Source organism: Cyprinodon tularosa, unplaced genomic scaffold, assembly GCF_016077235.1.
Source record: "Cyprinodon tularosa strain WSP-4 unplaced genomic scaffold, ASM1607723v1 ctg199, whole genome shotgun sequence".
Lineage (NCBI taxonomy): Eukaryota > Metazoa > Chordata > Actinopteri > Cyprinodontiformes > Cyprinodontidae > Cyprinodon > Cyprinodon tularosa.
In genome coordinates, this window is record NW_024038729.1 from 294,530 (window position 1) to 321,964 (window position 27,435).

At 37.6% G+C, this 27,435-nt stretch overlaps 2 protein-coding genes across 3 annotated transcripts; one reads left to right on the forward strand and one right to left on the reverse strand.

Moving 5' to 3' along the window:
- The first annotated feature begins 1,969 nt into the window (after window positions 1-1,969).
- On the forward strand, window positions 1,970-26,714 carry LOC119782944 (guanine nucleotide-binding protein G(I)/G(S)/G(O) subunit gamma-4). 2 transcript variants are annotated; one of them, XM_038284158.1, is made up of 3 exons: window positions 1,970-2,459; window positions 8,266-8,371; window positions 25,447-26,714. In XM_038284158.1, exons 2-3 carry the CDS (start codon window positions 8,273-8,275, stop codon window positions 25,573-25,575), a joined length of 228 nt encoding a protein of 75 aa, XP_038140086.1. In that variant the 5' UTR covers window positions 1,970-2,459; window positions 8,266-8,272; the 3' UTR covers window positions 25,576-26,714. The 2 variants fall into 2 exon arrangements, with proteins under 2 accessions (XP_038140086.1, XP_038140087.1); XM_038284159.1 differs by having other exon boundaries at window positions 1,970-2,333.
- On the reverse strand, window positions 4,455-6,540 carry LOC119782943. The gene is made up of 2 exons (XM_038284156.1): window positions 5,088-6,540; window positions 4,455-4,889 (listed from the first exon to the last, which is right to left on the reverse strand). Exon 1 carries the CDS (start codon window positions 6,417-6,419, stop codon window positions 5,100-5,102), a length of 1,320 nt encoding a protein of 439 aa, XP_038140084.1. The 5' UTR covers window positions 6,420-6,540; the 3' UTR covers window positions 4,455-4,889; window positions 5,088-5,099.
- Window positions 26,715-27,435: the final 721 nt, after the last annotated feature.

A 27,435-nucleotide genomic window follows, 5' to 3' on the forward strand; every position in this document is an offset into this window, starting at 1 on the left:
GAAAGGACATATTTAAACACCAGAATGAATTCTGCCTTTATGACAGAAGCCTAATCTGTCACTTTAGAAAATTTTAAAAATCCAACCTTTTATTTAGTATTTCGTTTCGATTAATTTAAATAGAATCCCCAAAAAATCCTTAGAGTATATGTAACTGAAGCTTTTTTGTACCTATTTTTTTTATTGTGTTCTTTGATTAGAGATTAAATTACATTAGAATTGGCATCAATATTACTATGAAATGATACAACACATTAAGGGTATATAGCAAAGAAAAAAACCTGAAATTCATTAATGGAGAACGGCAGCAAAGAGTGGTGTCTCCATGGATCATTGAACAGCCTCTACAGGTCAACGTATAGTTTTGGGAGTAATGCTGAGAAAAAAATGTGCATCTTTACTGGGATTTACCTGTTAACTTGGATGAGAGCACGATGCACCGCTGAGCTTTTTAGCAACAAATGCTCTGGATTTGTCGAACATTACAGCCAAAATTTACTAGAATAAAAAGGCCCCACATAGGATTAATGGCAGGTTACCCACCATTGCCTTTTGGACAGCATGATCAGCAGGTAAAACGTTCCATATAGGCATCTGAGAAAGCGCATCAGAAAATTGAACTTAAAGGTATAATGGAGGATTTTTACAATTTTTTTAAAGACCCACCCTCTCCACTTTAAAAAAAAATGTACATGCTCAACCATGCATCCTATCCCGAAAGGGAACGCCTATTATATGCGTGCGAGAGCGTGCACGAGGAGAAATGGGCTTGTGCACACTCTATTTAAAAGTTGTTGTTTGCATCGATCATACAAGCTTTCTTTCCCAAATAAAATTTGCACCTTTTCCACCATGTCGGACTCACCACCGGTAAGTGAAAATGGGGACGTGCACATAGGATGGCCTTCCGTAAACGTATCACCAGAATGATTGACAGTTAGGAGGACCACTTAATTTGATGATCCACCCGGAAAAAGAACATCCTCCACTATAGCTTTAAATAGCTTTTAGTGAAGCACGGTTTTTGCAGCAGATGACTGGTCTGAGCATTTCAAAAGCATTAGATGTAAATCAATATTGAAACAGAACATATCCAGTGAGTGGATGTGGATTAAACATGTGGACCCTTGAGGCAGCAGTCAGCCACATCAGATTCTCACTTTGAGGTTATTATTAACAAAGATCCAATAGAAAAAAAGCAAATGTTTACAATATTTTTGCTCCAGTGAGCCTCGATAGTGGCTTCAACATTCCGAATGTCAGAATTTGGTGTAGATAACATGAAAGAATCCATCCCAACTGATGCCTGGAGTTAAAGTATGGTGGAGGATCAGTGATGCTGTGGGCCCTGGGAACCTTGAACTGAAAACTGGCTGGAATGTGCACTGCAAAAAAAAAATAAAAAAAAAAATCTTCAAACAGATGCATTTTTTCTTGAATTGAGCAGGGAAATTAAACCCTTTGCCAATGGAATAAGACAATTTACATTTAAAATAAGAAAAAAAGCAGCTGCTATGTCCTATTTCAAGCGCATAATATCTAATTATTTTATTTTAAGGAAATAAATACTAATTCCGTTGGCAAATTATCTTATTTACCTATTAAAATTGATGGAAAAGGCACTTATTTTAAGGTATTTTCACTAGTTTTTAGATCATTTTTGCAGTGTGGTTTCTAAATAATAGGGAAAGATCAAAAACAATAAGCAAAATCATCACATAGTGGCTCATCAGACACAAAATCCTTCCTCTTTGTGGCCATCAAATCATTTAGAGGAAAGAATAAAACTGAATAATTAATATTTCTGCTATCCAAATGTTAATTTAGGGCTTTTTACGCATCTCTGAGCAAATGCATGATTAAAACTCTATTTATTAATCCATGTGTTGGAAAGAAGCTTTCATTAAAACTGGGTGAGGCCCATCAAGTGCTGCGGGGAGGACCCGGTGATGTCAAAGCTGATGTAGAAATGAAACGGGGAAGCCTGCAGATCTCTGACGCCTTCTCAAGCTGTAAATCAGGGAGGGGGGGGGAAGAAAAAAACCAAACCCGTCAGCTTCTAATTGGAGAAAACAGGCGGTGCGTTTAGGGCCGGTTTGTCCACTGGAAACGCATCGTTAGCGCTGCGTCTCCTGCTCCACGGCTCACTGTGCAATCACGCATCTCTCTGTCCGTCACACCGAGGTTTCCCCCCTCTGCTGCATGCGTGACATCTCTCCAGGTCCGGCCGTGCCGCGCGCAGACACCTGACCGCCCGCATCGCGCGTCGGAGCCCCGCTGAGGCGACACTACAGCAGGACGCACGGATTTTCCTCTTTCACATCTCAGGCGAGGTTGGGATTTCCTCTTGTCCTTTCATTTTTTTTTCCATTCTCACACATCCTCCTCTCTCTGTGTCTTGGGTGGAGTCAACCAGGAATTTTCCAAATCGGGGGAAAAAAGCATCGGCGCGTCTTTAGGTAGGAAGCCTGCATAAATGTGAATTTCTGAATCTTTCTGAATCTGATTCGTGGCGTGGGATTTTCAGGTGTAAGCAGGGCCGCAGCTCTGTTTTCTCCTCTTATAAATAAGGAGAGGTCCTGATTTGACAGATCTGGATCTACAGTCACCATCAGGTTGTCTTGATTTAACGACATTGCTCCATCTGAGGCTGAAATCTTGCAGGATGAAGCCTCAGGATCGAAGACAAACCTGCAGGCCTGGTAGCTTCCTGTCAGGGTGTGTGGTTGCAACTACAAATTGGCTGCAAATAATAATAAAATATACTGCATATTAGATATGAAATCCTCCACCTCCCTCTGCAAAAACATCTGATTGATCATCTCTGAATTATATTTGATTGGATTCGATGGGAATGAACAGAGAGAGGGAGATAATGCATCAGGCTGCACCCCACAGCAGTGAGACACTTCATGCACATTCTTATGAAACACATCTATGGTCAGCTGCCTCCTCCTCTCCCTGCTGTTGCTGCCAAACTGGGCCAATTCAGTACTGAGGAGGGGTCACCACTTCCAAAAGTATTCAAACCCTTACATTTTTTTAAACCATTTTTATGCTTTCAAAGCATGCATCATTGGAAAGAAAATGTGTGTTTTTCCAAGTTCTAATAATAATCATATAAAGGCATGCATTTTTATACTACTGCATCTGCCTGATTTGCATAACAGTTCATATATCAGTTTAAAATGTATATATTTGGTTTTACCTTTTTAACACAACCATGAGCTTTGCTTCATAGCTCTACTTTGTGTAGATTTGTTGTCCTGCTGGAAGGTGAACAGCCACCCGCCTCAGATCTCCAGCTTCTGCATGGAGCTCCATCCATCTTCACATCAACTCCAACCAGATTCACTTTTCCTGATGAGGATAATCAACTCACCGCATAATGCCATAGCCAACATGTTTCACTGTGGGGATGGTGTGTGCAGGCACATATGCAGATTGTTTGCCATGCATAGTGTTTTGCACGTACAACAAAACTTCTAATTTAGTCTGAACTGACCAAAGCACTTTTTTTCACATGTTTTCCATGTTCACAAGAGGACTTCTTTCTTTCTTTAAACAATGCCTTCGTGCAATACCTATATAAATAAATACCTTTTTATATAGATACTTTTAATACCCTGTGCAAAAACTATATATATAAGCACCTTTTTATATAAATACCCATTTAATACCCTGTGCAATAATACTGTTAAATAAAAGACTTCAGCTGTTATACACATTACATTTCAGTGTTAATGTAACACTTTAAGAGTTAAATTTAATACCAATCCGAGTGCAATTGGTCCCACTCTGAATTAGTGTTAAATTAACTCTCTGCATAGTGTATATCTTACTCCAGTTGTTGTTGTAATAACTCTAAAAGAGTCAATGCACTTTGACACTACATTTTTGAGAATTGAGCCAATGTGAAAAGTGAAATTCTCCACTCTGAGATCAATAAAGTCTATCTTATCTCATTTTATCTTTCTTTTTGCCGCTCTTTCATGAAGTTCACACTCATAGAGTCTGACTAATATGAGGTCTGTATGTTGAAGCTCCTCAGGCGTTAGCATAGGTATTTAATCCAGAGAAATGTGAGTTTAAAAGATTAAAAGGAAAATGATCAACACAGAGACGGGATTTTGTGACGTCAGCGTGTGCCGGGTGGAGAGAAGAATGCTGGCTTGGAAAGCCATCACCTTCTCCCACCGATCCCTTCATGGCAAAACCTTTTATTAACAGTTTACAACATCAAACAGGCAGGCCTAAAACAGAAGACCCAATAATCATTATCTGGGAGGATGCAGGTAACAAGATAGTGTGAATTGACCAACTGGCTGGATGGAAGTCACACATCCGTGTGATTCTGCCTCATGACCTACAGGAGGTCATAAAAGTTTATGACCCTTCTGGTTGAAACATAGGATAGTTATCACTCTAACATTTCCCTCCTCTGATACATAAAAACATCAGCATATAGCACTTCTAAAAAGATTTTCACTACATACATCATGAATGCATTGCAGATAGGGAATTCAGTAATCAAAGTTTAATATGCAAAACACAACAATATTAAAAGGAAAATTCAAGCACAAAGGTAAAAAAGAATGTAAAAACTTTAAAAATAATCTGTCCCTTGAGTAGGCAAAAACTCTCCAATAGAGAAAAAATTCCTACCCAGCCCCTCCCGAGGAGGCGACCATTATCCCTGTAAAAGATTACATAACTTCATCATCATCATTATCTTCATCAGCATCTCGGCGGAGTTGAGCATAATTGATAGCTGAATATTGGATTAGAGTGGTTCCTATCATTTTCTGAAACATTGATTGCAGGCATGGTATTAAGCAACAAATAAAAAGGAAAAATATGATTAACAATCCTATAAATGGTAAAGCTATCTTCATCAGTACCTGCCACCATGATCCCATGGTGAACCAAACTGTCCTTGGTGCTGGAACTGCACCGTATGGATGACTTTCTGTGGATCCATCAAAAATCATCCTGCTCTTCCTTTGTTTCAGACGGTCAGTTTGAGTCCCTAGAGACACCACTCCAACGGTCACCACCAGGCAGATGAATGTCATTAGTTTTTCCATCTTCATCAGCTCTTAGTTATGGGGTTCCTGTGAAGATAATTGGGCTTCTTGCTGTGGAAAGTTTTTAATCAGTTTACAATGACTCTGGTGGATCCAAGTGTCTCTCTCCTGGATTTTCACAGCGGTGGGGGTTGTTAGTTGCCCTATGTAGGGTCCTTCCCACCTCGGAGCTTTCCAAGTTTTTCTTTTGATGATTTTAATCAGCACTCGGTCTCCAGGCTTCAGGCCTTCCTGTGGGGAAACAAAAGGAGCACTAGGCAGATTACATGTTTTCCGAACAGTTTTGTCGCTGAAAAGCTTCAGCATCCACTTAGTTAACGGGTCAATGTCATCTTGTTCGTTTTCTGCCCATGGCTTTCCTGTTTCTGCCATGAATTTTCTCAATCTATTTTTAACATCCTCGAACCATTTAACTGGGTTCTGTCTGGCTGGAGGTAAACCTCGACAGGCAGTCTGCATCTCTGCATCTGTCCATGGCCCACACACAAGAACAGTGGGTCCACAATCCAGTGGGTCACCATCTTGGGGTCCCGTGCGTTGACCACAATGAGGGTTGGCCACCTCCAACACCGGAAAAGCACATGCTCCCTCCCCAGGATCTTGGTCCTGTTCTTGTTTTTTTAATTCAGCCAATCTTGGATGAATAGGGGCAGATGGGCCCCTTCCACAAGCCTCCACTTGATAATCATCCCTGTAACACTTCGAATCAAGCTTCACATCCCTCCCTGATCCTCCCAACTCATGCTCACAAGGGTCAGAGTCACTGAGTTCCATACCATCCACAGAGGACGACACGGACAGGGGGCCTGCTCCTGCTCCTCCAATATCACCACACGATGGTGGGGCTACTGGAGGAGGAACAGTGGCATGGCTGTGTTCATATTCACCGTGATGGGGTTTATCTCCACCTTCCTGCGCAGCTGATGCCACTGCTTGAACCCCATCACCCCCTTGAATTTGATTAGGGTCAGGATATTGAGGAAGCATACGGGATACAACAGTTTCTTCATCAGCTTTAACTTTTACAGCAGCAATTGTAGCTGTCTTTCTATCCTTCTTCTGTTGTATTTGGCTTTCCCTATTTTTTGCTTGCATAATCCACTTATTTAACTCTTCTAATTCTTTTCTGTATTTAGCTTGTTTTCTTTTTGATTTATACACCAACTTCATCTCCACCTTCTGCTGAATCTTTGTCAGCGGCTCAACTCTCAACTTTCCATCCCAGCCCTCCTTCTCAATCCACTTTCTGGCAAACTCTGGGTCACCACCACAACATGCCACCATCCATCTAACATCATCTGGCATTTCCTTCTTACTACTGCCTTGTCCCATTTTTAAAGAATTTAGTCCAGTACACAGCGGTTCGATTGTTTCCTCACACACTTTCACACAGTCACACACACCTAAGGCCTAATATTTTTTATTTTTTAACCAACATAGAGTCCCAGACTCGAATGCACAGAATACCCAGGTCCCAGACTTGTAAACAAAACTTGGTTTCGTCAAATATTCTTGCAACTACAACCAGTTATAGCTTGAACACAGAGGGTCCCAGACCCAAACGCACAGAATACCCAGGTCCCAGACTTGTAAACAAAACTTGGTTTCGTCAAATATTCTTGCAACTACAACCAGTTATAGCTTTCACACAAAGGGTCCCAGACCCAAACGCATAGAATACCGATCCCAGATCTCTCACAACAAACCCTGTTTGTCAAATATTCTAGCGACTACAACTAGTTATAGCTTTCACACAGAGGGTCCCAGACCCAAAACGCATAGAATACCGATCCCAGATCTCCCACAACAAACCCTGTTTGTCAAATATTCTAGCGACTACAACTAGTTATAGCTTTCACATGGTCCCAGACCAGCTTTTAATAAAAAACCTTAGGCGTACCGTTTCTGTGCAGATCAGTCCTCAGCTTGAGTCGTCACCAGGATGTCCAGGGCAGGGCTGGACCAACCTATTGGCTCCGTCCGGCAAAGGGTGGACGGCTGTTGACAGTTTCTTGGCCTTGGTCCCGCATGGTCCTGGACAATTGGATCTTGACTCCGGGTTTCGGCACCAAAAATGTTGGGTTTTTAATCCAGAGAAATGTGAGTTTAAAAGATTAAAAGGAAAATGATCAACACAGAGACGGGATTTTGTGACGTCAGCGTGTGCCGGGTGGAGAGAAGAATGCTGGCTTGGAAAGCCATCACCTTCTCCCACCGATCCCTTCATGGCAAAACCTTTTATTAACAGTTTACAACATCAAACAGGCGGGCCTAAAACAGAAGACCCAATAATCATTGTCTGGGAGGATGCAGGTAACAAGATAGTGTGAATTGACCAACTGGCTGGATGGAAGTCACATATCCGTGTGATTCTGCCTCATGACCTACAGGAGGTCATAAAAGTTTATGACCCTTCTGGTTGAAACATAGGATAGTTATCACTCTAACAGGTATCTCTGCAGCTTATCTGCTCAATGCTCTCCTTAGGGAGTACAGCCATGTTTTTTTGCAGCCGTGCTGTTTATTTATTTTTTGTCGCTATGGATGAACAATGTTCTAGAAGAGCTTTAATGTTTGGGGTATTGTTCTATAACTAAAGCCAGCTTTACACTTCCCCAGAGCTTCACCTCTTACCTGTCTGCTGTATCCCTTGGTGTCCATGATGCTGCTTGTTCACTAATGAACTGTATTTATTAATAGTGACTTCAGATAACATTTCTCTTGGAGAATGGGAATAAACGTGGCTAAAAAAAGGAGGATGCCACTTTTTTAGGGTGTGGTATTCACAATTTTTACTTCTGAAAAATGTTGAAACCAGGAATCCTTTCCATATCAGAAATATGCCATTGGTGGACAAACAGTTCAGGTGCACTGAGGCACGTTTTTAAGATGAAGTTGAGCAAACTGTGGATATTTTCCCTCCAGTTTGAAAGAGGTTTGTGAACATTGTAAACTGAATTATTTTGTTGTTTCTTTTTTGGTAATAAATTAAACAAAGGATTACATTTTCCCCAATACTTGGAAAAAAGATGTCATCCAAAAATACATTTCCACCCCCCAAAGAAATAATTTTTTCCTCTCTACACAAACTAGTTGATAAATACTTACTGCTGGAAATGTGGGAAAGTTTTCCCCAGTATTTTGCTCACCTCTTTTCTACCTCCATTGTTTGTCTCAGGCACACCATGAAGGATTCCATCGCTAACAACAGCACAGCCAGCATCTCCCAAGCCAGGAAAGCAGTGGAGCAGCTGAAGATGGAGGCCTGCATGGACAGGATAAAGGTACAAAGATTATGTTTCTCTTCTTAGTTCAACTAGATGCTTCAGATGCATGAAAATCCTGAAAGACGCTGACAATAAAAAAAAAAACTTACTAAGAATATTAGAGTAATTATAATTTAGTTCAGTTTAATTAGGTTGTGGTTGTTCATGTAGCGCCAATTCACAACAAATTGCACATCAAGGCTCATTATAAGACAAATGGGTCCATTTCATGTCAAGTTATTTATTTAAAACTTAATCTTTCCATATTCTGTTCATATCGTTAAATTGCATTCATAATGGAGTACAGGTGATAAATCATATTGTGCCAATTTATTAAAGGTTATCCAGGAAAAACATGTTTTCACAGTAATTGATTTTGCAGAAATCTCACATCCTAAGCAAGCAAGAGGCAGAAGTCAAGAGGGATAAAATAAAACTCCATTGGAGTGTAGCCCACTATGAGCCGCCATTAGCAATAACAAATGGGCGAGTACTGCTCATAATTAAAAAAAGACACACACAAGTTCAGTTACTTTAACAGGAAAAGGATAAACATTCAATCAATGAAGTCAAATATCTTGGTCATGTGTTGACAGACTGTCTGTCTGATGATGAGGACATTTACCATCAGGTCCGCATGATATACGCTCAGGCAAATATCCTTGTCCGGAAGTTTTGATTCTGTCCTGACGAACTGAAACTGAACTTGTTCAGATCATATTGCACATCACTGTATACGGCACATTTGTGGTGCAACTTTAAAAAAGCCAGTCTTCATAAGTTGAAGGTGGCTTATAATGATGCACTAAGACTTTTGTTAAATAAGCCCAGATGGACGAGTGCCAGTGAATTGTTTGTATCTGTTAGTGTCAGGACTTTTATGGCTGTTTTGAGAAAGCTTATGTATAAATTTATTTGTCGTCTAAATGAGTCTGATAATAGAATTATTTTACTGATGTCAAATATAGTGCAGTTAAATATTCATCTGTTCTTTGGAGACATTGGTATAATTGCCTCCTGAAGGGGTAGGCACCTTCTCTGTTGTACTTTTATTCTTTTTCTTTTTTATTCTTAGTGTATCTGTTTCTTTTAATGTATATTGGACCTTGAGTCTGTAATAAAATCAATCAATTAATCAATCAATCAATCGTTGAGCTTATTATAAAAAGAAAGATGCTGTCTGTGACTTTGTCCAGGAAAGATCTGCAGCCATATAGAGAATCAATGTGGTCTTTATGAAATGAAAAAACAAAAGAAATGTGTGAAAATTTACAGAAGCAATTATTTCGTTAAGAGAAATCATCGAAGCAGGGACTTCCACCTTAAAGGAATAGTACACCCAAAACATGATTAGCCTTCATTTTCTACTCACCCCCATGCTGAACAACACTCTGGAGTACTTTTTTGATATCTCAAATGCATCTGGAGATCTGGGAGGCTTCTTGCTGTCTGCTGACATTCAAATAATGGAGGTCTATGGTGCCCGAGACAGAAAGGTCCATAAAAGTCCACAAAAAACGTGTCAATATTCCTCCATACTGCTCATCCAATGTATTCCAAGTGTCCTGAGTGGGTAGCATCCAGAATTTACTCGAAACTAAGTCATTTAGAATGTTTTTAGAGCATAAACAGTAGTGTATAGGATTTCCTGAAAGCGCGCACCTGCGCGTTCACAACGCTACGGAAGCTGGCAGACCAAACCAGATGAAAGTGCGCATTCAGCGTCTGCTTTGCCGATAATGCATGCGTAGAAGAAGAAATATGCTGTTTACCTGTGCAAAGAAAGAAACAACGAAAGAAAAATGTCTGAGGACTTCAGTGTTGAGGAAGAGCATGAGTTCTTTGCCGAGCTGAATGCGCACTTTCATCTGGTTTGGTCTGCCACGGTTTCCGTAGACTCGTGAACGCGTTTTTAGGAAATCCTCTACACTACTGTTTATGCTCTAAAAACATTCTAAATGACTTAGTTTCGAGTAAATTCTGGATGCTACCCACTCAGGACACTTGGAATACATTGGACGAGCAGTATGGAGGAATATTGACACGTTTTTTGTGGACTTTTATGGACCCTTCTGTCTCGGTCACCATAGACCTCCATTATTTGAATGTCAGCAGACAGCAAGAAGCCTCCCAGATCTCCAGATGCATTTGAGATATCAAAAAAGTACTCCAGAGTGTTGTTCAGCATGGGGGTGAGTAGAAAATGAAGGCTAATCATGTTTTGGGTGTACTATTCCTTTAAGTTAATTCTCGTATTCACAGAATCTTAAAAAAAAAATTCCTGGATCCAGATGGTGATCCAGATCGTCACAAGAAATGTTATCATTAGTTTCCAAGTAACAATACACACCTTCTCTGAACGTTTTAAGCAAAACCAGCCATAGCTTGTTTTTTTTATTTTGAAATCATACAAACAGACAAATCAAAATGGCAGAGGTACCAACAGCTGTACGTGTGAGACGGGCCACACATAAAGAGACAAAGATAAAGAAAGCAAGAAAGATTAAGTTTAAAAGGTTAAGGCAACAATAATCATAAATAATCCATCAGGAGAATATCAGACGATAGCGAAGGGAGGAAGAGGAGTCACCATGTCTCCTGACGGTCGAACCCAAAAGCAGCAGAACTACAGAGAAATCTCAGAGACGTCCGTCTAATACCTGATTACTGCAGCTAATATTTGTGTGCACTGAACAGTAATCAGATATTTGCCCTCTCCACCTCTTGGTCTGTTTTATTTGATTTTATTAATTGGGTAAAAAAAATCATTTATTTGCCACTTAATTCAGCCATTTGTGCTATTAAGTGCTAATTTCATAGAGATGCATCCTTATGCTCTAAGATATTCTTCATAGCAGATTTAGACTTAGACAGATTTTATTTGTCATTTTGTTTACACAAGTGTAAAACAAAAATACATTTCGTTTGGAAACAGCTCACTGGACAATTTCATCTTTTAAAAGTGCAGCCTTGAAAAATAGTAAAAATGACTGTAAATTTACAGTTCTAACTATTTTTTTTTACCTTCTGCTCTGTGCTGTTTGCTATTCTTATATATCATGAAAGCACAGAGGAAAAATTATTTTCTCCTTTTTTAGACTTTAAATTATTAACTTGAACCGGTCCAATACTGGGAGAGGATGCATTGAAAAACGGCTGCAGTGTTAGTGTTACTAATTCAAGTCCAAGTCCAAGTCCGCTACAAGGTTTTATTAGCGACCTGATCCATTCTCTGATAACTTTCTTTGCACATATTTCCATTTATTTACACATCTACCCACGTTGGATGGTCTGCAGAAGCTGATGCCTGCAAGTTTCCAGATTGCACGATGACAAGTTTCACTGTTCAGCTGTAGCTACCATATGGAGAGCTGAACGAGCAAAGACCTGTGAGCCTCAGTCTTCTCTATGTTTGGGTTACCATGAAATGAAGCACCAGCTTAGATACGACGGTTCTGTTCTTAGGTTTTAGCTGCACAATTACTCAAGTTCATTTTAGGGCAACTCTTATCAGACCCCATTCAATTGCTCCCTATAAAGAGCATAAATGCAGAGAACGGATACAGTCATGTGCCGAAGTTTTTATATTCCACTGATATACTTCAGATTATCTGTGTAATTTTACAATCAGAGATTTTAATACTCTTATCCTAATAGTATATTGACTGGTGGCTGCCAAGGAGAAACAGTTTTCTTTCATGTTTTATCATCGTATCCCAGCATCTCAACTAAATTTAAACAAACTTTGACTAGACCATTCTTTAATAGTTGCTCTTTTAGGGATTGAAAGGCTTTGGTGCTGTAGAAGTTGCTCTGGGTTGTGTCCTTTTCTTAATGTGCTCTTGCAGTCATTTTGGTAGGTTTACCTGTGGATAATATATATATATATAATATAATAATATAATATATAGAATAATATATAAAGAACAAACTAATAAATGATAAAAAAAATACATAAACTTTGTCCTAGAAGCATTAGTGTTTTTTATAAAAAATATTTGAGTTGAAATTTCACAGCAGAATGACATTAAAAGTAGCCTGGGTGCCATTCCGAACTTAGGCTACGTTCACACTGCAGCCTGAAGTGACCCAATTCCGATTTTTTTGCCCATATGACAGTCTGAACGACACAGATCGGATTTTTTCAAATGCGACACAGGCCACTTGGATATGTGGTCCTGAATCCGATACGTATCTGATCTTTTCAAATGCGACCTGTGTCTGTACGGCCAGGTCGCATTCATCCGACCTACACGTCATTGATACTTGACAAATGTTACTAAACGTTACTAATCTGCGTCCTACTAAGCGGAGGCGGAAGATAACACAGAGAGCAGTCAATGGAGAGAAAGTGAGGTTGCTGACTTAATTCATATTTGGAAAGATAGCTCGATTCAGACCAAACTCGAAGGGTCTTACCGGAACCTGGCTCTCTTTCTTTTTGATCTTCTTAAAAAGATTTTGTTCATAATGTGCCTTCTACTGTTGGAGAAGAACTTAAAGAACGCAATATACGCTGCGGTATTACGAGTCATGTTTACTTCCGCAAACACTGAGGACGCTTGCTACATGTGACGTCATCGCGTCCTCGAGTGCGCATGCGGGACACTTCGGTTGAACGCTTTCAGTTCACACAGTAGATCACATACAAGTCGCATATACTTGGAAGTGTGAACGGACACGCAAAAAAAATCAGATTTCACAAAAAAATCGGAATTGAGCATTAAGGCCTGCAGTGTGAACGTAGCCTTAGTCCCGCCAACAACGTTTGAGGTCGGGAAGTTTGGTCTGGCATTGCTCCATAGTAGCGCGAGTATGCTCGCACAATATCTGGCGGGCCAATCAAATTATCAGGGCGGGCTTTATATGATGATGGACAGATGATCAACAGGAACGTAATCAACCACGTCACCAATGCGCGCTTGGGTGACAACAACAATGGCTGCCGCTGGAGAGTTTAGGTGTGTAGATTCTGCTATTACGTCTGTTCTAGAAGATATCAACAGCAAATTAATTTTAAAAGAGGAACAGAGAAACGCGATCAAGGCTCATCTTCTTAATCTAGGCGTGCAACTGCACGCTTTGATTTTTGTTGCGTCGCTTAACATACGTCACGCACTCCGTTGCTCTTATTGGTTGTAGGTCTATCCAATTGAGTGCAGAGGCATTTTTTTCCCCTGGTTCGTTCGAAACACGCCCCATAATCACAGCTCTATGGAGCAGTATCAGACTCATACTCTGACTAGAATTGAGTCGGACTACGTCAGGCTACATTAAAAGTGCCAGAAACATGTTTTTGGAACTATTTTCCTTTTAATTAGCTTGGAAATTATGTGTTTTATTGATAGAATTGTTTTACGTCAAATATTACCCTATAGAAGAAAATTCCTGCTATGAATTTTTTTATGTTTTTCTTCATCTTAAAAGCTACAAATTCAAATAAACTGATGGTTATTTAAAATGGCAACAGATTTCCTATGGCAGATATTAAACAAAAATAATAGGTTGTTATATTTTATGGCTCTAAGCGACTTTTACTTAGCCGGACTCGAGGCAAAATGGATTTAAAATTCTTTGGATTTAAAAGGTTGCAGACGCTTGTTCTAGCTTGTTTAATGTTAAAGTTGTTCTACTGAAGTGGTTTCTTGACTTTTTTATGTACTTTGGAAAATACCCCTGAAATACAACTGGTAATATGAACGATGTAAGTTTGACAAACGAATCAAAAACAGAATAAATCTTTAGGTGTCAAACACTTTTAGGTCTGTCTCCCTTCAGCCTGGCCGGGGGTCCAACTGCTCCATCCTCCATGATTTGCAGTTTATTTAATTTATCTCCTTGTCTTTGTGATCTGGTTGGAGTACACAAATCCAATAAACTAACTGAAATGATTTGATTTGATCCTCATAAAACGACCGCTGATTTGGAGCCAACTTGTTTGATGGAAGATTAGGATGACATGAATGAACGGTGGCGAGGGCCACCATCTGCTTTTACTGATTGTCAAAACCCTTTGTTTACTTTTAAAACTTGACACCAACTCATCAAACTTTTCTTAATAACTTCCTCCTGATGCAGATATCGTATTCGGTGCCTCATTATATTTTATTTAGATGTTTTGTTGCTTCCTGCTGAATTAGTTTCACTTTTACCAATTAGTTTCCAGCTTTTGCCATCTTGTCTCATCAATCTTCAATTTTGTAAAAGAACAATCTTGTGAGTTCAGATGATTTAATGATGGAAATGCACTACCGGTCAGTTTGGACACACCTACTCATTCAACGGCAAAACATCATTTAAGATCTTTTTATCTTAAATTAACAAGTTTGATTGTCCCATGACTTAAAATGTGCCACCTTAGTCCTAGAACTATTATTTTTTTATAGGCTTAGAATAACAGTTTGTTTAATATAAAACTTTTTATTTTATTACATTTGTATTGTGAAGAACCCTTAGAAAATATCTATAGTATAGAGCATTTAGTTTTATGTTTAAGGGTTTCCTTGTCATAAAATTACTGATGTGTAACTTTATTTTCAGATTTATACATTTATTTTAGATTTATTTTACAATTTTCCTGCTTAAGTATTTCATTCTTTTTGTTGCTTTTTGTATTTTACTTTTTTTGCACTTTCTTTCCAACTCTAATGTTTTTTATTTATTTTTTTTGTATGGGATATTTGGAAAATCACGATGGAACTATCCTCCTGGTTTTCTTGCATCTGTGTTAATGAAGAGCAAAATTCCATTAAATTGTGTCATCACCAAATATATGCAACCAATCAATTTTAAATGTGTTTAGCTGTCAAGTGAGGATGTTAAGGAAACAACAAGCCATAACTGCTCAACATCTGTGAATCAAAAATACTGATATAGATAAAAAAAAAAACACTGTCAGTTTAATTAATGAAAATCACCTAAGAATTTTTGACTTTTATGCAAAAATAATACAAATATTAACAGATAAATTTAATCCAGAGCTGCCTAATGCAGAAATTCACACTTTTTCCAAACCCTTTTCTACGTAGGATAAGAGCCACTTGAAATAATATAAAAGAAGTTAACAATTTTTTATTATTATTTTATCTGAGTTTAATATGGGCAAAAAAAGTCAAAAGTCTGAGATAAAAGTCAGACTTTTTCCAATACTAAATCTTAATGAAATAAAATTCAGTTAACTTTTTTTTTTTTCTTGTTGCCCTAATTCTCTTCCATAATTTCCAGCTTTTTCTTTTTCCTTTTTTAGTTTGGGTGATTTTGGTTTCTCCTTATTTGGTTTTTCTCAAACCTGAGCACTGAAAGTCGCATATTAGAGCCTAGTTGAACCAAACAACACATGAATACTTATAATGAAAAGCTTGTTTTTTCTTTTTATTTCATTTTTCTGCTTAAAGTTGAGATTAGGCCCTAGTTTATTAGATAGTAGGTCTTAGAATGCTTTATGAAAAGGCTTCTTGTGCAGCTGAGATGACCGTATCATCCTGTCGTTCAGAAGACTCCTCATGTGCTCCGGGAATTATTTCCACCCTTCCTTAGAACTGCATTCTATCCGATGCTAAAAATCATCCTGAAACAGCACAGAGGCCGTCTGAAAGAACACAAGGAGGTATGAGTAATACATCTGAACTTATGTCAGACTTGTGTGTCAGAGCGAAAATGGAGTGTTGATTAGTGACGTAATTGTCGCCTGCTGTCTTCAGGCTTGTTTTGTCGTATTTTCACACATTATGTTCATACCTAAAGTGAGCTCTGACACTATGGCTGTAAAAAAAAAAAAAAAAAAAAGTTTTTGCATCATAACTTAGAAACTAAATTAAATGCTGAGTTCTGCTCCAGTATAAGAAATACAATTCGGTCCATAACATACTTGGTTATTTATGTGGCTGTGCTTTGTATTACTCAGGACGGACATTTCTCTTAAAGTATTTGCTCCTTCTTTTTTTGTTTTCTCTGCTCTTCCCTATAGAGGCCACAGAAAACATCTATTGCTGATGGAGCAATGATGGAGTTATTCCTCATGATTCTTAACATACCACCCCAACAGTGACACATAGTGATGGCAGCATCATGCTGTGGGAATGCTTTTCTTCAGCAAGGTTAATGGGAGAATGGAGATATCTAAATACAAGGCAGTCATGGAATTCAATTCAATTCAGTTTATTTTTATAGCGCCAATTCTCAACACATGTCTCTCAAGGCACTTTACAGTTCATCAGATCATCCAGTCAAATTGATTCAAGGTTTTCTATCTAAGGAAAACCTGTTGATTGCACCACTGTCACACAAAGCATGCTTGTAGTGACAGTGGAGAGGAAAAACTCCCTTTTAACAGGAAGAAACCTCCATCAAAACCAGGCTCAGTGTGAGCGGCCATCTGCTGAGGCCGACTGGGGTTCAAGGAGACAGAAGCAGAGAGAGAAAAAGCAGCTGTAAAAGGCGACCCCGTCCAGGAAACACACAGCCAGGCAGACAAGCTCCGAGCCAGCTCCCATGTCAGAGGATGAAGAGAGCAAATTCAGCCAGTCACAGTCAGAGAAACAGGAATACACTGATAAAACAGGCAGATCTCCAACATCTATAAACAAATGTGTTGATGGCAGCAGCACAGCTTAAAATTAGTTCCTCAAATTAAAAAGGCATTTTATACATCTCCAGTCTGCCACATCATCACATCATCACATCATTACATCAAACACGTTAGCAGATGAGTAGGCATCCATGGCTCCAGCCTTATCAAAATATTACAATTTGTTTTTAGCTGAAGGACGCCGCTCTCATTCCATTTCCAAATCTTTGTCACATACAGAATGAAGATTATAACTGCATATCTGGACAGATAAACTATTGGGGAAAAAATCAGTTCTGACACTCAACAGACAGCTAATATTAAGGTGTAATAAACTCACACATCATCAATGATAATAATCCTAACAGAGTCAAAAGATAAAATAAAGAGTGGACTAAGAACGCAGCCAGGGGGAGCTCCGGTGTTGATGGTGTTGTTCGGGTTTTTAACACATTAAGTTTTTTTTTTGTTTATTTTCTTCATATGTATAATTGCAGCATATTGGGGTCCCACATGCAGGAGATTTTTGCGTTAATGTTTCCCGGGCAGGCTGGTTGTAGAAAACGTTTATCTGGAGATTGTGTGTGTAGGTCTTAGGCAATTAAAATAGGGTTTTCACCACAAGAAAAAAACATTTAAAGCAAATAAACAAACAGAGCTACCAATTAAAATAGGGTTTTCACCACAAGAAAAAAACATTTAAAGCAAATAAACAAACAGAGCTACCAATTAAAATGCCCTGAGTTAATAGTTAAGCAGAATCATATGACAGTAGACTGCTTTTTCCCACTTGACTCTTTAAATGCTGCTTAACCAAAGACCAGCCTCTGAAGTAAAAAGCCCAGAAGAAAAAGAGAGTTTCAGCGATCCCTTAAATTTAATTAAGGGATCTGATGGAGGAGGGGGGTCAGAGCATGGATCACCACTTTCTCATTAATTGCTCAATCAGCCAAAGGAATGGGATCTGTGCTAATTAGAGGGACTCTCCTTCCATCATGGGGCTCTGGTGTAATTACAATCAGTCTGGGCTTAATGACACACTCAGTGCAGTACCACTTTTCATCCTGTGGGGCTCCTAATCTCTGCACAAGTCCGGCTGCAGTTTATATAATTAATGCATTTAGTTTAATTATGAAAATAATGATAATGCTTGTTTTTAATTCAGGGGAGGATGTCCTGATGTGTTTGGGTCGCTGTACATAGCAAATCACATTCATTTTGTGCATAACCAATAATTTTGGCTTTCAACATTCAGAAACATCAATTTAGTTTTATAAAGAAAAAAATAAATTTATCAGGTTTAACAATTGCAAATCAGGTTCATGACATGAAATGTGCGATTTCTGAGCTTCTTTTTATCTGCAGAGACATTTCCAGCAGATCGCAGGTGTAGGATGCCAGACAGGGGTTTTATAAAGCAGATCATCTGGAAGGAACTAGAGAAAGTGCAGTAGTTAGAGCAGAAAATAGAAAAAAAAACAGAGGCGTGCAAATTGGTAGTCATGTGTGATAATATGGCGTTCTGCTTCTGTGCATTGAAATATGTTTGGCTACTCAATGCTACTTTGATGCCAGCAGCACTTTTTAAATCTTTGGGACAATCAGATTTTTACCAGAGAGGTGTCTCATATATAGTGGTCCTGGTATGAAATAAATACAGAAAATGATAAATACCCCGAGAATAAATAAGGTTTCCTTTAAATGCACATCAATAGGGAAAATAAATAAGTATAGGCAGTAATTAAATCAGACATTAAAACATAAATGTATAAATCTCTTTTAATTAGCTTCTTTATTATTCATCTTTATATAATTACCTTATTTATCTATTATTATTATTCTCAGCTTTATTTTAAAGTACCTATTTTTTTAAATGTATTTGTTTCAGTGTATACTTTCATATTTTTGTCTGTTGTATTTCTTCATGGTTCTATATTTCTGCCTGTCCTTTTTCTATTTTCTGTCTGCTTCTTTTTCTCCTCTATGTAAATAAGTAGGTGTTGGTTTTAAGGGGAAAACAAATATAAGCAGGAGTTATAAAGCTGCTAAATGACTCAGTTCAGTTCATTGATTACCTCATGGAAGGCAGCCATCTTTGTTGTAACTCTGGCTAAAGTCGGGCATACACTGTGCGTTTTTTTTTTTTTTTTTTTTTTATTGTTGCATGCAGCTAAAGCTCAAACTGTACGACGAAACTGCAGGGTTTCGTCGTACAGTGTGAGTTCACAGCTAACGATGCATGTTCTCACACTGTGCAGCACGACGCTCTGATGCGATCTATCTGCACACACTGCACTTCTAAAAACCACGTCAGACTCAGCTCCACAGTGAGACTCGTCTATCCGGAAGCCAAATGAGTAAAAGAGGAATATGAAGCCCACTAGAGAGAAAAGTGGTGCCTTGGCAATTTGTGCACCTTTGTGTGCTAAAAGACCTAAGAGGAAAAGGCGACGACATATTTGGACAAAGACATGGCTGAGCAAACGTGGCTACTATGGTCTGTCAATTTTACAGAAAAAACTCCATTTTGCTCGCACCCCTGCCATGCTTCTGTGTTTTTGTCTGAGAGGAAGAAGGAGAAGAAGACGAATCCTCGTTTTTGCGCACTGAGCAATTTGCCCACAGTGAATGAAAATCTAACATCTTCTGACCATTTTCTCAAGATCCTGATTGGGAGGTGGTCATGAGAGGCTGATCTCCCATCGTTACCCGCTCTACACTACACGACGCACGATCAGGCTGAAATTCGGCCGATCTGAAATTCTGTAAAGTCGCCTCGAAAATTTGAAAAAAATCGCATTGTGTAAGCCCGGCTTAACCTGGTAGCATGTAGATCAGTCTAACCAACCAGTAGAAATGAATGGCTGCACAAAGATGAACAAAAAATGAAGTCATAGACAGCGATGAATACATTAGAAAGATAAGTGCAATTTACAATTTTTCTAACATCTAACATTAATGTATAAATTGTTACACTATCATAGAAGTGAACAAAAAATAAGAAAATTGAGAAATTTATGAATTTTCGTCTCATTGAGCAATTTTCCACTGCTTACATTTTTACTCGCTGCCTTTCTGTAATTTAGTGTATGCCAGTTTTAGGGCTGAAGCAATTAATCAGATTAATTATGATTGATCGATTAATGTAATAATCATCAAGTAATTTAGTAATCCAATAATCATTAACTAGAGTTTAGAGACCATAAATTATGCCTTTAGGTGACAGATCAACCAACCCTTGAGCAGCAATTCTAAAAAGATTGTAAAAAAAAAAAAAAAAATTTTGCATTTAATATAAAAATGGTCTTTCATCTGTAAATATGCTCTACCCAGAACTCCTCAAGTAGAATCGTTTTAGTTTCACCTGGTTTAATCTCGTAAAAAATGTATTGATTAGTTGGAAAAATAATCGACAGATTAATTGATTTGCAAAATAATTGTTTGTTTCAGCCTTAGCTGTTTTTTTATTCCTGCATGCATTTTTATTCCTGCATACAAACATGCATCAAACATTTTTGTGCATCACAAGTTTAAGAATTTCTTGCAACTGCCAACATTTAGTATGAAAGCTGCTCTTTTATCCTAGGATGACAGAAATGAGCACAGCTACCAGTTGGAAATACTAAGCAGACACACAGAGTTTAAAGTTATTAGTTTAAAGAATATTATTTCGGTTGTCTTTGTACATTCAACGTAGTCAGTAATAATATAAAAAATATAGAATAGTCATTTATTATTTCCTGGGCATTTTTAGAAAAGGTACTTGATTTTCTTTCAGCCTTGCAGGTATTTTGCTAGAATATAGAATAAGTATAGAATAAGAATAAATATCCTAGAATATGTTGACAACACTTTTAGTTGATTTTTTTTTAGTGCTTTCAGTTTGAGAGTTAGTGCTGCTCAGTTTCCAACATGGCTGCTGCACACAAACAAAGTCAAATAGAGATGCATTTTTTATACACACCATATATACTGTATATATTGGTTTTTGTATGATTTGTATTTGGCCAGATAAAATCAGCGTTTGTTCATTTTACCCTAAAGGATTAAGCAGTACATTTTCCTACATAAAATGCCTCTGCTTTTCTTACTGGCATCTAAAACCCAATCAATGCAGGATTCATGAGGAAAACATCCCTTTACTCAAATTCCGAATCAGAATCTACAAACTTGGTTTTAGCTGAAAACGACAACAAAACGTTTAGGATCATGCTAATTTACAAAGCTAAATCTCAGGGTCAGAGAGTGAGGCTTTTGTTAGGCACAAAAGGTTTAAGATTCAGTGAGTTTCAAGAACACCTTTCTCTCTGTTTAGGTCTTTTTTTTTTTTTTTTTTTTAAACTAAGGATTGTACTATTTTAGTAAATAATTATTGGTTGTAATGCCATGAGTGGTTTCCCAAAGAGCAAATTCAAAAGCCAAAGATATCGTATTGTATTGACTGAAGTATAAGTATGGCAAAGGACTGGCAGATCATCTGTGGTTCATAAGCTATTTTCTTTCCAAACACATCTGTGGAAATATATTATATCAGTTCCTCATTAAATGGATAAACAAATCATCTTAGTTTCTTAATTGATTTCTTAATTGATTTAGATGATGAAAAGACTTTGTCTTTGAAGGAAGCATTCCCTCTGCTTCTCTTTCTCTCTTTCTTTTTAAGCAAGATTTATGCATAAATCATGCCTCTGACTTATCAACATATTTTAATCTCATTGCATATGTTCTTTATTGAAAAACATCCCTTTTATTTATTGTAGCTTTTTCATCCACCTTTCTGTCAAACACGGTACTTGGAGAAAACCATTAACTTTACACAATGTTTGTGTACTTATTTTGAGAATCTCAGTAAAGTTAATGCATCTCTTATACATTTTTAAATGATTTTTTTGGAAAACACAGAATGTTTGACACTTTGATACACTTTGAGCAGTCAGTCTATACCTTTTATATCGGGGTAAATTGTATTTTAATGTCCAAATCCAGGCAGGTAAAGCAAGCATACCCCTAATGAGAAAACCTCTCAATTGTTCCCAGTTGGTTCTCAGTTGACGTTTCTTTTGAGAGTCTTATAGTAGAAGTTGAGTGCATGTTCTTGGTGTCGTATCCAAAGGTTGTCTTTGGAAAGTGGATTTTTTTAGTGCATCCAGCATTGCTGCAGATGTCAATGGTGTTGGAGGTTCATCCTGACGGTGCTCAGACCATACGCTCCATCAAAATGGCCCACATGGCTGTTATCCCACAAGAAGTTTACTGAATTTCACAAGACAAGCAGACTAGATTACTTAAACCCTGTCCTGCTACCTTATAAGAACAAGATAAACAATTTTAGTTCAGATTATTTCAAGAAGGTGATGCAGGATTCAGCAGGAACCCAGTGGGGTACAAAGATGAGTGTGTCTCTCCTGCAGTGGTGGGAGTGTCATGGTTTGCCACGTGCTGCCGGCTGCAGGGAGCTGCAGATCATTAAGGGAACCATGACTGCCAAAGGGCAATGCCTCAACATGATTAAGACTCCAAACATGACAATGATGATCACAGCCCTGCTGAGAAACCGAGGGTAAAGGTGGTGGACGGGCCAAGCAGGTCTCCAAACCTAAACCCTGCTGAGCATCTGTGGAAAATCCTCAAATTAAAGGTGGAGAAGCTCTAAGTCTAACATCTCCCTGCTTTCTGGTGTTATGGAGGAGTGAAGTTAAAGAGCAAAATGACTCTGTTATACAAGCTTTACAGTATTTTACATCATATTAAACTGTCATAGCTTTAGTTTGTATTTTATATAAATATGTAATCAAAATACTACAGCCAGGCGCAGGCCTTTGGTCTTTTTTTAGATCCAAACCATGTTTCGGGAAATTTTGTCTTTGCTTGACAGGTACCCTCATAAAATTGATGCTGATGCTAATTAATGTTGTCGATACTGATATGGGTTTGGGCTGCTAAATTCAATTGGAAATTGGAAACAGCAAAACTTTAGAGGGTATAAGAAATAGGAAAACCTGGTTGGATCAGTGGTCACATGCATCTTTAGATTTAATTTCACAGTTCAGTCTTCTTTGATTGGATTTTTTCTTTCATTCCACACATTGCCTTGCAAACCATCTCTAAATCTTAGAAATTGAAATGAAATCTCTTCAGATTGTGTTCTGCTTTGGATCTAAAATCTTGTAAATTAATATGAATTGATTAAATGTTCCCCCTTTAAGCCATTCTTTGTACAGTTTCAATATATGCATTGGAATTAAGCTGAAAAATAAAAAAAATCCTTTAACTTTCTAGCCAACAGCTGAAGGTTTTCTGTAAAAACTGACTGTAGTTAGAAACTGCTTGTGATTTGGAGACTGTAGCTCCATCTGAAGACATTGAATACATAAAAACTGCCTTTTTCATATATCAGAAAACAAAATTAACATGTCCAACTGCTTCTTTAAATGAAACAAAGAAGCACATCAGAATGAACCTAAAAACTGTAGTCCAGTGAACACTTATTCTGTATTTTTAAAATCAGTTTTGAGGGGAGTTATAGCTGTTTTTATTTCTTTTTATATTTGTATTTTTCATTGTAGAATGCTTACTGTTGTGTTTTTTTTAGGTAGGCAATTTTAAGATCTATCCAGGAACAACAGATGAAAAATAGCCTTTTGGCTAATTCTGGTGCATTTGCAGGAATGTTTTTTAATGTACACTGTCCCTGTCAAATAAGTAAATTAATTAAATTAATATATTGATTCAGATTCGTACAAAAAATCCTGATCTCTCACGTTACATTTGATCATTTGCACATATTTCGTTTTTGTGCTGCATCGTCGTCGGAGCCAGCGCTTCATGGCCAGATGATGAGGTTTGTGTGATGTATTCTCCCCTGAGAGCAGCAGTGGGTGAGGAGAAGTGGCAGGCAGGAGATCAGATGGCTCGCTCCTCCGTGTAGATCCCAGAGCCCTGACCGTCCCTCTGCTGCAGCTGCTCCCCTGCTCTCCATTTGCCTCCTCCCCTCCTCTAACTCCCACTCTGCTCCCAAGTGGAAGCTTGTGCTCACATACAGTCTGGCTCTACTGTAAAATAACATTTACCTTTATAAAGGAAATATTTTTGCAACTTTAATCTTTATCTTCTATCCTGAAGAACCACCAGTGGAGTCTAAAATAAAAAAAATACAGCATATAGTTCTAACTTTAAATATGCTGTTTTTGCACTAAGAATAATGTACAGAGGCCCACTACTATAAACATAGGCTGAAACATCTATATAAACATATAAATGATTTAATACACACCCCTCAGCCTGCAGCAGAGAATCCACTTTTCTTTGGGTCTGCATTAACCAGCCTCTGGCAAAATTCAGACCAGACTGTTCCTAAAGAACTAGTAGCATTCATTAACTAGTTGATGATAGGTGACCTTTTGAGGGGGGCGTTTAGTTCCAGGAGTGGCAGCGAGATCGCTGGTATAAAGACAAATAGGGTTCAAAGGGTTCAAAGGTTGAGTTTTCTACTGTAATAAGAATAACAATGTTTTGAAATTGAGAGCAACGCACAAACTGGCATGATAGAGGTAGCGCCATGGGGTTCTAATGGTTATAGGGCTGGTGCATTTCTTTATGTGGATGCAATAATTAAGATTTAGTGGTAGTAATCATTTCATCTATTTCAACCCAAATCAACAACTAGACTGTTGACTCTGACGGCACCAAACACATGAAACTGGGTTTAGAAAGGATAAAACAGGTGTAACATCAATAATATGGACTCATGTATGTATTTATTGGACCATGAGTCTGGAGTAAAGTTCTATCTATCTATCTATCTATCTATCTATCTATCTATCTATCTATCTATCTATCTATCTATCTATCTATCTATCTATCTATCTATCTATCTATCTATCTATCTATCTATCTATCTATCTATCTATCTATCTATCTATCTATCTATCTATCTATCTATCTATCTATCTATCTATCTATCTATCTATCTATCTATCTATCTATCTATCTATTCTATCTATTCTATCTTTCTATCTATCTATCTATCTATCTTGTATGCATACTGATTCATGTATTTTGTTTGTTGAATTGTCTATCTGCTTATTCATTCATTTATTCATGAAACAAGGCCAAATTTAGCCTCAGCATCCCCTTGTTTTGAACTGGAAATAATGATTCATCCTTTTATTTTATCATGTCTGGATATTTGTTAAGAACTTTACACACGTCTACCTAAAACCTAGAACAGTTGCAGGTCGATTAAAATGCTACTTTCCAAACCAGTTTTATAAAAACTCCCAAATCCAGAACTTTATGGGAAAGAATGAAATCATTTTGTCTTGCTTTCTTCAGCCTATCAAACATTTATTTACGCTGAAAATATGAATGTTCAACTTTAGAGCTTGTGCTTTCATTATAGAGATTATTTGAGAGTATAGAAAATGTTAAATAGGTAATGGATTTAGGTAATTAGGAATCTTTTTTTAAATTTCTATAAACATCAGATCACCGTTGCACATCTGTTCCCTCTGTGTCATCTTCCCAGGTCTCCAAAGCAGCTGCAGACCTTATGGCGTACTGTGACGCCCACACACGTGAGGACCCCCTCATCGTGCCTGTCCCTGCCTCTGAGAACCCCTTCAGGGAGAAGAAGTTCTTCTGCACCATCCTCTGATGAGCCGCCACGGGAACCTTTCCAAGTGCGGGCATGGCGTTGCCTGGCTTCTCTGTCTTCACCACACCTGAAGCTACTGGCCATCAAAGGCATTGAGTGGAGTTTTGCCTGGTGGACACTGTTGTTGCTGGTCAGCTCTGTCTTAGTGGCTGAGGGTTTTGGGGGAGTCAGCCACCGAAGTGGCAACCCAGTGAGCGTTACCATGTCTTGTTAAATAGGTTTGTTATTGCTTTGTTGTTAGAGAACAGCCTTGCTCAGTGCTTTAACGAGATGAAAGATGTATTTTCCCCTTTTTCTTTTTTGAATTTTCTTGTGCTAGATCAGAACTTTCCTCAGGAAACAGAATATTTGCCCACCGCTGTAAGTTTTCAAACATGTCTCCCCTTTAACTTTATTTAGTATAAAGTTTTTGCATTCGTACAGTTTTGAACATGATTTATTTTCTACCCAGTCTTGTGGTTGGATTTCTTAGCTGCATTGGCCAAAATTGGTCACCCACTTCTTTCAAATTTCTCAGAAATTAAAAATTATATTTGCTCTTTAGTGTAGAAAATGTGACTCAAATGGAGACTTTAACAGCTGCAAACTTGACTTAGATTCCTCCTTTAAAGACTTGTGACTTGACTGACTTAACTTGGACTTGTGGTCTTCTGTTTAATTCTGATTAAGAATCTTTTTCCTGCATAACTGGATTTAATTCAAGCTAATAAACGAGCTCTGACGCCTGATACAGCACATATTATCCTCTGAAAGCATTTATTTCATTAGTATTCATGGACTGTTGGATATTATTCACATTAGCTGTTGCTTCATCGCAAAACCCCCAAACTTTTCAAATAACTTTAACTTATTTTTGAACAAAGTAGTCTTAGATCAGCTGTGCCACAAAAATATACTCTGCTCATCAAAATAAGAGCACCTCCTTTCTTTTAAAAACGTTTAGAAATCCTACATATTGTCTCACCTACTTATGCCTCATGGTTTAGGTTGAGAAACATATTTCAAACATATATAGTGTAGTGTTGTCTTAATAAGTGAACTACTTTTAACCACAGAGATAAACAATCACTAAACAAACAGTCATTTACTAGTTCATATTTTTTTGGTGTTAATCCCTTGTTTTATTTATATATATATATATATATATATATATATATATATATATATATATATATATATATATATATATATATATATATATATATTAGAGCTGAAACAATTAATTGGCTTAATCGTGATTAATCGATGATTGAAATAATCTTCAATAATCTTTATTGTGAACCGGAGTATATAGCCCTTAAGCTGACAGAGCGACCTACTCTGAGCAGTAATTATATAAAAATTGTAAAAACAATATACAATCATTTTTAATTTAAGAGAAACAACCTTTTTGTCTGTCAATATGCTCTATCCAGAACCCCTCAAGTGGAAAATCTTAGTTTCATCTGGTTTAATTGAGTAAAAAAATCTTCTTTAAGGAACATTTGGCTATCAGATTATTAATCGATTAATCGAAAAAATAATTGGCAGATTAATCGATTTGTAAAATAATCATTAGTTGCAGCCCTGATATATGTATATATATATATATCTATATATATATATTTCTTTTTTTACTATATTTAAGACTAAAATTATATTTACTCTATTTTGAACAAGTTTAAAATGGCTTACGGCAGTTTTTTTTAGCTCATTTATTCAAATTTCTTAAATATTAATGTTTGCTAATGTTACAACATTAACCAACTGTTAATTTAGCAGATACTACTTTTGGCCCAAGGACGAACACTTTAGGAAATGCTTTACTGACCTACACTATTGGAATGACTGAGGAAGACTAAATAGTGAACCTTTGATACT

Excerpts from the sequence above, each read along its gene's own strand:
- LOC119782943 (XM_038284156.1), bottom strand. The coding sequence starts at position 6,419 with ATGGGACAAGGCAGTAGTAAGAAGGAAATGCCAGATGATGTTAGATGG.
- LOC119782944 (XM_038284158.1), top strand. The coding sequence starts at position 8,273 with ATGAAGGATTCCATCGCTAACAACAGCACAGCCAGCATCTCCCAAGCC. Across the intron at positions 8,372-25,446 it reads CCTGCATGGACAGGATAAAG|GTCTCCAAAGCAGCTGCAGA; the intron begins GTACAAAGATTA and ends TCATCTTCCCAG.